The sequence below is a fragment of the Trematomus bernacchii genome, unplaced genomic scaffold (genome assembly GCF_902827165.1).
Source record: "Trematomus bernacchii unplaced genomic scaffold, fTreBer1.1, whole genome shotgun sequence".
NCBI classification, from domain to species: Eukaryota; Metazoa; Chordata; class Actinopteri; order Perciformes; family Nototheniidae; genus Trematomus; species Trematomus bernacchii.
This window is the reverse complement of record NW_022987727.1, coordinates 4,170,120-4,182,857: the sequence shown is the minus strand read 5'-3', so window position 1 is coordinate 4,182,857 and position 12,738 is coordinate 4,170,120. Positions and strand designations below refer to the sequence as shown.

The following is a 12,738-nucleotide window of genomic DNA, read 5'->3' as shown; positions in this document are numbered from 1 at the left end:
AAATTAGGAGATTGTTTATACTGATGCATAAATGTTTAAGAAGCATTTACAGCTGTAGCTGCAGGAGGTAGGTCATGGGATTATTAATGGAGGAGGGAAGAAGGAAAAACAAAGTCTCCAAACATTTTAGGCAGTTTAGAATTCACACTGAAACTGGATACTATTTCCTCTTGAGTCTCAAACAGGTTTTAAATGAAACCATCTAAGACGTTAAGAAGGGAAATGTCTCTGATTTAACTGCAACATCTGAATTGTGACAAGAAACTCTTACCAGACACACATTTTCTATATTTTGTCTTGGGATCCAAAAGGTTGGGATTCCCTGGTTTAGTGTTATATATTCAAATATATAATTTTTCATAACCACACCAATATGTTTTTATATGTGAACATTTTACAAGTAACCAGAACTAGTATAGACATTCTGAAATATAGTGGAGTAGGCCTACATGTGTGAATTAAGATCAAAAACAAATACTTAAATGAAGTACAAATATCTCAATATTGTATTTAGGTTAAGTGCTTATGTAAGTGTACTCAGTTTTAACCGCTGTGTTGCATTCAATGACAAAGCGTTCATCTTTGCGAGACACTGTTGATTTGTGTTGGTTCACTCAGAACAGTACGCCCTCATTTGGAGGGGACGTCATACTTGCCAATATAAAGATCCTTATTGCTTTCATTACGAACATTGTGTTGCTGTACGTTTGTCACCTAACTGATTATTCTCTCTAGACCCCAGCTGATTTTAAAGCTGCTACGACAAAGCTTACTGTGCGTTTAAACTAAATTACGTCATTGAATATTGATTTTAATTTCTAACAACACCCACCTAATCGTGCAATTTGTGAAATGCACTTCATTGCTCACACCCACTTTGTTTACATGCAAATAACAGAATGAGTGTACACTGTCAACTCAGGATGAAAAACATGTTATGATTTCAAATAGGGCATAAAGAAAGCGCGGATGGTTTGGCGAGACTTTTGACACAATGACACGGATAAAAAAGACAAACAAGGTGATAGTGACTTCTTGTAGATTTAAAGCCTAGATATCAGGGTTAAAGAGTTGCATACCAACTTTAATTGCACACCGCTCATTGGTTCACACAACATACCATAACATCACATGTTCATTATGGCACAGTTAACAGGCATGGAGTCATATTTCTTCTCCAATTGAAATCAAGGTCTTTGTTGCCCTGCTAAAAAAGCATGGGTTGTTTTTCTAGATTTGTTTATCGACCTATGTCCCTTTCTTATCAGAGGAACAACATTATTACAGGTAGACCAAGAGTTGGACGGCGTGTAAAGCTGATAAAGCAACTACTAACAGCAAGATGTGATAACTGATCTGATGAAAATGTTTTGCCTGATGAGACGGTTTATCAAATGTATATTTTCATCCTCACCAAGATACAAGATATGGCAAATTCTTATTAGTAGTGGTCATTAGTCACTAGAAAAGTTAAAAAGAATAGTGTTGTAATAAATTATAAGAATCAGAATGTGTACATACAAGGAATTTGACACTTTTTGCATTGCTTTTAATGTATACGCAGAAATAGACATCTGAAACAGACATTAAAGTTGATGAATAAAGACACAACTAATACGTTTACTGGTTTGTATAAAATATATCTATATTACAAAGCATCAATGACTAACAATAAAATAAAAAGTCTATGTACAAGTCAAGTGTTCTGAAATGTGTAAACTATACTAGTCGTGCAAAGAAAAACATACTAAACTATGATGTAATGTAAAAAAAGAAGAATTCATTGTAATAATAGTGTTGTAAATGAAGATTTGTGTTTTGTATAGACATAACATGATAACACTTGAAACAGTGAGTCAACTCAATCAATGATACAACCTGTTGTTCTCCTGTTGTTTTTATTTGAACCTTTTATTTTCGCAGGTAATAATTGTGCAACATAATTTTAAACAACCGCAAGGATCTGAGCACATGTCCCTACGTCACGGACAACGCCCCCGTCCGGCCCTCCCGTGACGTAAACCGGGAGCAGCAGGTCACCCCGCCGCCGTTGCCTCCGCTGACAGGTCCGCCGAGCCGGTACAGAGAGATAGGTGAACGGCAGCACACCGGGATCTTAAACCGTCCTTTGATACAGACGCTCATTTAACCCGATATATAACTCGACTATGGTGGCTGTGTGAGAGGAAAAAGATGGCACAGAAAGACACGCTGCTGAATCTCTTCGCCGGGGGGTAAGTCACATACCGCTGGTAACCGGAGTAATGTTATAAATAACTTACTGATAAATGAAACACGAAGAGGTACCGCCGACGTTGTGTTTTAGCCATGTATCTTCTTTTGAAAACCCTGTATGAAACCATTTAAAAATGACTCGTTTATCTAACATGTTTTCAGGTTTAAAAACCCGCCGGCTAGCATGCTAACAGGAGCTAGCTCGTGTTAGCATAACACGATCTGACCAATCTATCATGTTTCTTTCACTGTGTCCTTCAGGTGATTTCATGCTAACACTAAAGCCTACGGTTGGGTTAAAGCTCGGGCCAACGTTTGTGTTTGATTTTAACATTTTAAAGGAAAAATCTAGTTAACGTTGTTGCCGTGACAATGCACCACCCAGCAACATCAATGGCACAGCTGTTTGCTAACGCCTGATAGCTACCGTTAGCATGGTAACTATGTCCCATTCGTAATGCAAATAACGTTATGTTCTCTATTGTTCACTATGTAAAACCTGACTCTGTGTAACTCAAGGCTGAAAGTTGTTTGGACGTGGCGCAGTCACAAGACTGGTCAGGCTGTATGCGGTGCCCTTTGACGTTACATAACAGAAAAGCTATACTGTACATAGCCTCATGCTAGCGGTGCCAACATATCATCACCACCTGGTCAAAACGTCCTTGTGAACCCCCAGTTATGATGTGAAGACTTGCTGTGCTATGTATGCGAGCTTTGTGGCTTTCAGGTGACGCAAAGGTCACATTAAAACATGTTCGGCTTGATAAAAATGACGCCATTTTACCCTTGAAGTGTTATGATGATCCTGAGGTTATAACTGCAGCTCACGTTTTATATAACTTTATCTATGCACATGGAGCAAAGGGGTGTACAGCTTGAAATTAGGGACATTTGTAATAGGGTAATTCAATTGTTTACCAGATTGTTTTTAGTTTAACTGTATCCAGTGTGTGCAGTATGTTGAACCTACAGAGGAACAATGTAACCTCGGAAAACCAGCCAAACTTGTATGACAGCCTTTAGTAGATTTCCAGTTACTAGCTATACTTAATCTAATGCTTAATGCTTAACTTAATCTAATGCTTAATGCTTAACACAATGACATTTTACAGGCCAGTTGTCATTCTCACAGGACTTCACCAGTTCCCCTCGATTGCTTATCTTTGCAGTCAGGGGTCATGTCCAACGTGATTGCATGTGTTTGTCAAAATAATGTAATGGGAAGTGTAACTGTTTTCTTTATATTCAATGATAAAACACTCAGACATGGTTGGATAGGTGACTAACGATCAGGTAATTCATAACCAGGTCATTTTTTACTTTGGCTTACATGTTTGACTCTGTCCCTCAGACACAAACATTACAGAGGGCTTTGTCTAATCCCTCCCAGACTTCTTAAATTGTCCCAGACAAGGCTTTGGCTGTACCGCTGTGAACTGTAAATGACCAAAATAATGATGAAAAATGCTGAAATGGGAAAAGTGCAATCTAAACCAGTCTTTCGTCACGCAAAAAACTGACCATGTGCAATTACAGCGTCTGACACGTAACACCTTGTGCACCAGTGTTAGGTTAACTGATCTTTAACCATAATTGCACCTGGCCAGTGTGTGTTGTGAGGAAAAACACACTCTTCCAGTCAAAACAGAAATGAGAAATCTTCCAAATAATAGAACCATTCTACTTACAGTATACATACATGCATTGTTTTTGGTATATTGCTTACTATTTTGTAAGATTTTTATCCTAATTGTCCTTATTTTTATGCTTTTTATTTGCAGGTGTAGTGGTACGGTGGGAGCCATCGTCACTTGCCCCCTGGAGGTGTTGAAGACACGGTTGCAGTCCTCAGCCTTCGCTCTCAGGCCTGTTTTTCAGGTGCAGCTTGGCACCCTAAGCGGCACCGGGGTTATTCGACCAGGGACTGTTACACCCGGGCTGCTACAGGTCCTACGGTAAGAGGAGTGTTTTTGTTGTTGTTAGAAAAACAGCACTTCAGCTTGCTATGTGGTATTTCCCAAGAGATTATTGTATTATTCTACCTGCCACAAAGGAACAATGTGTTCCGTCCTCACAGCTGGTGCATATTTCTGTTTATAAGGACTAACCTGAAGGTGCTGTCATTATGGTCAGCTGGTGATTTATGGCGCATTTCCACTACAGCGCGGAGCTCACTTTAAGCGTGCCGAGCCGTGCGGGCCCGTTTTTGGTTGCGTTTCCACTTAGCGTAGTACCGGCTAGCGGGTACTATTTCACAGTTTTTCTGGCCCCATAAAATCGAGGTTCTTTCAGGGCCAACAGCCAGGCTGAGTCGGGCTGAGTATGCTAAACTAGAGAGAGAATCGCTGGCAAGGGGGCTACAACTACAACAAGATGAACATATTTGACCGTGATTTAATTGTAATACACGTTTCAAAATGATGCCGAAGTAACAACATACTGATACCGGTTAGTAAAAACCATGAATTAATGCTTTGACAAGTCTGCAGACAGACGGCAGGCAAAAAACCTTTTAAAATGCGTGTCGTCTAAATGGAGATCGGCTAAGCTAACGCAATATATGCTCCGACCGTCCACACTCACAACAACGGCCTATACAGACATAACTAAACCAGCGACTGTATTCGCCATGACACAGACAGTCTGTGGTTTGTACTTGTTTAACTTTTGTCTAGTTTCTGAACAGATATGAGGAGCTGTGAGCTTGAGTGCTAACAGCTAACGGCTGATGTTTTTCTGGGGTTCTCATTGAAGATGACGTCACGGCTCCGCCTACACTGCGTTACTATAGATACTACCCCAGTTCCTCAACTGTAATGGAAATGCGCCATAAAGAGCCAGTCCTAACAAGGCCTAACGAGGCCTAGCCATACCGAGCGAGGCCGTGTAGTGGAAATGCGCCATTACTTGTAGTGAAGACCTGCTGAGTTTTTTTAACCTGTGAATACCTCATTGTTAAGGCATGTCTGAGGTGTCCATGTGACAGATTTGTAAAATAACCTTTATTGTTTGGAATAGTTTATTACCAATCTATTGAGTTAGTCCATAAAAATGCTTTAGACAAATTGTCATTTGCGTAATTCTTTATTAGTTTTACTGTTTAGGCTTCAAATCCTTTGCGTGTGAGGATTAAGTACACAGTATCATGTCCGTATTAAGTGTCTTTAACCAGCTGTTTTGGATGGAACAAAACATAATTTTCTACTGGGACTTAAGTAACGCATTAAAAAAAGTGTTTGTTTTTCATCAAAGCCCTTGTATAACTGCTTTGGTTGGTGTAAACTAGAAGCCCCCAGCGGGCCAAGATGAAGGAGGAAATGTTTGAGTGCTGGGTCAGGGTTGTATTACACTGAGAGGACTGAGAAATACAGGCTTGACAATTTCAAGGTTCAAGGTTCAAGGTTCTTTATTGTCAATCTGACATAGCTACAGAGTAATTATGCAGTTGAAAATCTTATGTCACAGGCTTCTCCAACAATGCAACATAATAACATAATAACAATAAGAGCAAGAGCAATACAAAAATAATAATAGTTATAAAAATGAAATAAAGTTATGATGTGGAATAGTGCAGTATGAGTCTATATACAAGTTATTGGAATGATATATATATATTAGGTATTAGATACATACTACTGAGTAGCAGTTGAATGTTTGAAGTTGTTTCAACAGTTCAATTCTTTTAACAGTCTCACTGCCCGCGGGAAGAAACTGTCTCCGAATCTTCTTGTCCTTGCCAGGATGCTGCGGTAACGTCATCCTGGCAAGGACAAGAAGATTCGGAGACAGTTTCTTTAATTTAATTAATTTAAAACTTAAGCTATCTTTCCCCAATGTTCTTAAGCCGATAAAAAAAAAAAATATTTTTGAGCTGTTAGACAATGGTTTGCATTTGCAGAGTTGTAATTGTGTTAAACAAATTCTGGAACTTAAATCCCTTCTCCAGTCATTGAAACCTGCATTTCTGTGTTTTTTTTTTACACTCGTTTTTAGAGAAGATCTGTAGGGTATCAGTAAGACAGAGGTGGAATGTGTAAACACTGATATATAGACAAGTTTTGTAAAACAGACCTCAACCCAAAACACAGTTGTATCCTCCCCCAGTGCGTAACCCAGGCATGTGGAGTTGTTCAAGTTCACTACCTACAAATAGTTTAAAGAACCTGTCGGGGTTGGTCGTACGTGACAAGGCAAGCAATGCGGAGAGCACACCGGGTTTCATGTTTGAACTTATGCAAAATCAGCTCAAGTGAACAGGACTGACGTTAAACTTGTGATGCTTGCAGAGGCTATCATTTACATTCCCCTAATAAAGCAGGTGGGGATAATCCTATGCAGACTTTTGCTATAAAAGAGACAGTTTAACATGTATATGATTAAATCTCTGCTATATAAACATGTTTTTGATGATTGTTCCCTTTTTTGCTTCAGATCAATTCTTGAAAAAGAGGGACCGAGATCACTCTTCCGTGGTCTTGGGCCGAATCTTGTTGGCGTTGCCCCGTCAAGGTACAGTGAGTTCAGTTTCTGCACTACAATACACTCATCTCCCCACCATCCTTACAAATCGCCCTTTTGTTAAACAAAGTCCTGAAACTACATGGCAATCTCTGTGTCAATGATACCGGCTTGTTGGTGTACGGACACACAAAGTCCGCAAAGCAAGCGGTTAAGGAGGCCACAGAGTGCGGCTTAGTGGAGGATTCCCAGAAAAGTCTTTGTCTTTGTAAGGATTCCCTTTAGCACTAGCATGAGCATTAGCTATTCTTCTCACACAAACAGTCAAACAAACACAACACACTAAAACCACCTAAACATTAACAAAAAAGAGCTCATCTTATGTAACTAACAATTATGTAAAGAAGTGAAAACAAAAATGATCATCCTTTTAAACCAAACACAAAAATAGCAAAACATCAATTGTACATAAACAGTTAAATTACAATTTCCTAAATACAGATATTGTATTAACAAAAGTGTTGTTGGACAATGGACCATGGCTCTGTACACGACTCTTTTCTTTCTCATATTTGTTTCTGTTTAAAGTAACATACATATTTCATTGTTTGCATTTAGTCACAATTGTGTTGAGCCTACTAATAGAAAACCCTTTCCTATAATATCTTTAATCAGCGGGTTAGTCTGTTGTTTTTAATTTGTCAGGAGACTTCCCCATGTAACATACCACACCTACTCGCCAAGCAAAGCAAAAAGGAGGAGGCTGTGTTTATATTTTTTACTTTAATGGGTGAAAGCAATAGACTGCCCATATAAACAGGAAGCTGTTGTCCTGGCAACAGCTTCCGAGTTTTTTGAGTCAGCGGTTTAGTCCAGGGTGGTTACAGCGTCTGTCAGCATGAGGCCCTGGTACTCTTATTTGGTTAAACTTCTTAACACAAGTAGAGCTGCAACAACTAGTCGACAAATCAGCAAGTTGATTATCAACAAAAAAACAACGCTTATTTTGCTTCTAATATTGATAAAGTTGCTGCTATTCGATCATAAATATGACATAAAGATGTATTTTCTTAGGCTTGTATTAAAAAGACATTTGAAGGCACTTCTTGCTTTTTTGAAAACCCGGGCTGACATTTCTCACAATTATTTATTTACAAAACATTTTTAGATTACATATTTGTAACAATATTTAAATGGAAACAATCTGAAATTCCAGCCCGGAACACGAGACACGTAAGATGTGGAACCAATAAGGAACTGTGTTTGAGGTTTTACTGTCAGACAGAGAAGGGAATTATGATGGCTGGATAATAATTGGCTGGCTTAAGTCAAACACAACAGTTTGGTCATTTATATGTATACCATGTGAACTTTACCTTTCAAGTGTCAACAAATAGTCAGTACTTTGCCCTGTTTCATGGTTAATAATCTTGGAAGTCACCTTTCCCCCAAAGCAACAGTATAATAATGAACAAACAGTGAGTCCTGAAACATTTGCCACAAACTGTTGATTTAGACTTTGAGACTCTGTCAAAGTGAAAAAAGTCATGGGTTACATGTACTTTCCCCATAGTTAATGAGTAGCTGCAGTGTGATCCTTTGCCCAGCGATTCAACTGTCCCTCTTCTCCACTGGTCAGCTTGGTTAGATCACATTCAGAGCAGCTGTGGGTCTCTGTGGTGCTGCCCAGTGCTTATTCAGCCCATTCTGGTGCACTGACAGTCTTTTCCAGAAGCCAGGGCACGCAGCGGGAAACAGACTGCTCTGGATGCACTCTGTCAAAGGCCAACACAAATCACCAATCATCACATAATATCCAAGCTGTTATAAAACCACATTCACATATTGAAAGTGCACTCCTGTTTAATCACCATGTGTTAATCTTTACAGCCGCTCCAGCATAGAGTTCTCATCAGTTTGTTCTCTGTTTTTCAGAGCCATTTACTTTGCAGCATACTCGAAATCTAAAGAGATGTTCAATGGGCTGTTCGTCCCTAATTGTGGATTGGTGCACATGTCCTCTGCTGGTGTTGCAGGTGAGCAGGCTGCAAGTTAGACTTTGTTACATAAAGGACTGTAAAATGTAATGTAATCTAATATCTAATTCAAGATACATCATTTTAAAGCCTAACTGCCTTGTCCCACCTGTGGATAAATGCAAACATTAACCCATTTTCAAGTCAATAAAATGATCACTAGCTTGAAAAGGGTTATATTTATTACAGGGCAAGTACATTTGACTGCATTATTTTTGCAGATGTAATACTGCTGTAATTCCCTTCAGTGAATTAGAGTGCAACAACAGCACTTCTCACCTTACAACTTATTTATGAGTTACATTGAGGGAATGACATGAATCCTTTGTTACAATGCTCAGCATATGAAGATGCTTCTTTTCTCATCCATCTTCAGCTTTCTTTACTAACTCTCTGATGAACCCCATCTGGATGGTCAAGACAAGGATGCAGCTGGAGAAAAGGTGTGTATCCTCTTACTTTCACATGTCCTGTGTGTGCTGCTTACACTGTTAGCTCGAGCGTGTAAAACAATCCGACTTATTTTAGGGGACCCTGCGTGTGGGAAGGAACTCCATAAAATGTGACCTTTTTTAGAAACCGTTACTCGTGACCGCCATCATGGCAGTGTCCTTGGGTTATGCAGCTTGTGAGACTGAGCGTGTGACCCAGCTCCATAAATAAACAGTGCTGACGTACTGTCCTGTGCGCAGGATAAGAGTCTATATTTACACAGAGCAGGGTAGTAGTATCATGTGAGGACACTCAAGTCTGTTCACACAGTAAAGAACACCTGTTCTGCAACACAACATAGTTGTCTTTCTGAATGATGGGAGAAAAAAGATAGAATCATGTCAACTAAATTCAGTTATGGCTACACTTGTAAAAAAAGAAAAAGAAGGTAACTAGGATGTAACATGCTTTCTCAAAGAGTTGAAAAATGGGTTTTTAATTCATTATTTATCAAGTAGACACTCCTTAGTTTGTAGGACTTTTCAGGCTCCGGGGATAGCAATTCATTATTTTTTTGCATTTTGTAGACTGCATGATTTTTATATATATATATGTTTAACGGTTGATGATCATCTTATCTTTTGCATATTTAAAAAAAGATAAGATGATCATCAGTTAAACACCCCATTAAATGTAATTTTGGCACTAATGAGTGTGACCTGTTTGACTTTCAGAGCCAAAGGGGAGAAGAAGATGAATGCACTGCAGTGTGCCCGCTATGTTCACAAAACAGAAGGTGTGCGGGGCTTCTACCGAGGCCTGACTGCATCCTATGCCGGCATCTCGGAGACCATGATCTGCTTCCTCATCTACGAGACACTGAAGAAACACCTCGCCAAGAACCAATACAACTCCCCGAACAATGGGAAGGAGAAGGGAGCCTCGGTCTTCCTGGGTCTGATGTTGGCAGCTGCTTTTTCAAAGGGCTGTGCTTCCTGCATAGCTTATCCTCACGGTAAACACTTGCATCCAATGTTTGTCTCAAACATCTCAAATCCACAACATAATGCCAGGGAGAAGTATTTATGGCAATGACTTATGCCCTCTTTTGTTTGTCTCTACAGAGGTCATTCGGACAAGACTGCGTGAAGAAGGCAGCAAGTACAAATATTTCTTCCAGACGGGGAGGTTGATAGCGGTGGAGGAAGGCTATGCCGCTTTTTATAGAGGACTCATTCCACAGCTCATCAGACAAATCCCCAACACGGCCATCGTCCTCGCCAGCTATGAACTCATTGTCCATCTGCTGGGAGAGTCTAAGTGAAGAGAAGGCTTTTTGGTTGGGATCTTCCTGCCAAACAAAGGAGGCCACAAAAATCCCACGACACGTTTGGAAAGTGACTTTTGAAAATGCACCACATACCTGGGTTTAATGTGGTGCTACAGAGACTTTTATGGTGGAACTGAAGCAGGTTGTACTGTTATCCAAAGAGCTAAACACATTATTTTATTGAAAGCTTGTTAGTTCATCAAAAATAACTGAAGGAGTTTTGTGGTACTTATTAAAACTCCAAACCTGTGAAAGAGGTCATCTTTTTAGAAGACTAGTGTTAAGTTAATTAAATTATTTTATGTTTTGTTATTTTACCGTGTTTGTTTCATTTTTATCAGTGTACCAACACACATAACTGCGCAGGTTGACTCTCTTAGTTAATGAAGGGAAGTCATTCAGATAATGTGCTAATAGTGCTGTTTCTTGCAATGTAATGAGCACGCACATCAGTTAGAGATTTCCGTTTCACAAATACCATGTGCTGGTTTTGAATTACAGAGAAATGTATCATATTTTCATTAATATATATAGTTATATACAGGGGTATCTGTATGTTTTTCTTTGTAGGAAAAGAGACCTTTTACAATATGAGAGCATGGATGCTTATTTGACCAATGGATCAATAAAATGCATCAAGAAACTTTATTACTTGGTGGTTGACAATACAACAATCTACCTTTTTTTTTTTTTAAAGTAATGAAAGCAGAAGGGCCGAGCACTGTTGTGCTTTAAAGATGGCAACATCACAATACACAAGGGACTAGTTGGCTGTTTATTTTGAAGTCCAAATATTCTGTTGATTTCATTTAATGATGTATTGCTATCTGGCGAAGATTTGACAGAAAAATAACTTGAGATAAAAAGTGTTTTATAGTCAGAGTTCTCTTTTAAGGGATCTTTGTTTTCCTCCTTTTGGGACTATTTTTTTATTTATCCAGCCTTAACTGTCCAGTCAATGCTCTCCTTCGCTCTCTATTTGAATGGTAGTATGTTAATGCTGGGACTGAACATCAGGATGTGTTTTTTCTAATAATTTTCATCCACATACTGTTCATTGTTGAGATGTGTTACTGTCTTTTTCCAGTAATGCCTGCTTCACATACATTCTCCGATCTGGAAACAAGTCTTCCTCATATCATAATACCATATAAAAGTTTTCACACCCCATGGACTTTTTCATGCTCTATTTCTTTAAATCACGGTTAAACTCAGAGCTCAACTTTTATGACTTTGAGTATCATGGAGAAAATAAAATGTGTGCACATTAACCAAGTAAAACATAACCTGGATGCAAAAGTAATCATCTGCCTAAAGTTGGAAATCAATTGTGAGCTACCTTTGGCAGTGTTCACAGTCTTGAATCTTGAGTTGAATTTGTATTAGTTTACACACCAAGACAATAGGTCACAGGCCACAGTTCTCTTTCAGACCGAATCCTGTTTTCGTTTTCCTGCCTTCACAAACTGTAACATGCCTCGAGAGGAAGTGACTCTGTTCCTGATGACTCGTAGTCCATCATGGATACAAATGAGGTACTTAAAATGCAAAAAAAATGTGGTTACAGAACAAAAAACGCAATGTTCTCCAGGCACGAGAACGTCTAGTCATCTCAGACAGGAAGAAGAACAACGCCTTAGGGGACTTATTGGGTCACTTGGTTTATGAAATTACTTCACAACATGAATCAGCATAATGGATGTGTTCTTCCTGGTGTGGTTTTTGTATGATTCATCCACATTGTTCTCTCCAACTGGAAAGAACTGCCTCATGACAAACAAGGTCTAACTGGGAGGGTGGAGCAGTAGGAGATTTGTGTTGGTGTTCAATTTCTAAATGGTAATTTGTGTCAAGGATAATGACGGAGTGCAGGCTACCTATTGCCGTCTGTTCTTTCCACACTCTGAAAAGTGAACAATAGGGTAACAATGTTAGGCCGCCTTTTGCCATTTATCTCTCTTCTTTATAAATGAAGGTTACTACAAGTTTAGACAACAGTATGTGATTGTTAAGTCTACATTCCCTTGTTGTGCTTCAACGTTCAGTGTTTCATTTATAGCACAGGAAAAAAATGCCATTTTACTATTACGCCGTTATCAAGCCTTTATGACCTTGATTAACATAAATATTAAATAGTATTTTATGTCAAAGGGACCTTAATTAATAATAAACTGAATAAGAAGACACCCAACCTATTCCTACTTTGGATTTGGTCCCATATGACATCTTTGCAGCCTACAGTTT

The 12,738-nt window shown here is 39.0% G+C and overlaps 1 protein-coding gene across 1 annotated transcript; it reads left to right on the top strand.

Annotated features, from left to right (window-relative positions):
- The first annotated feature begins 2,018 nt into the window (after positions 1-2,018).
- Positions 2,019-11,662, top strand: slc25a33 (solute carrier family 25 member 33). Its single transcript, XM_034145319.1, has 7 exons — positions 2,019-2,234; positions 4,020-4,193; positions 6,670-6,747; positions 8,632-8,732; positions 9,109-9,175; positions 9,899-10,179; positions 10,289-11,662. Exons 1-7 carry the CDS (start codon positions 2,194-2,196, stop codon positions 10,486-10,488), a joined length of 942 nt encoding a protein of 313 aa, XP_034001210.1. The 5' UTR covers positions 2,019-2,193; the 3' UTR covers positions 10,489-11,662.
- The last annotated feature ends 1,076 nt before the right edge of the window (positions 11,663-12,738 follow it).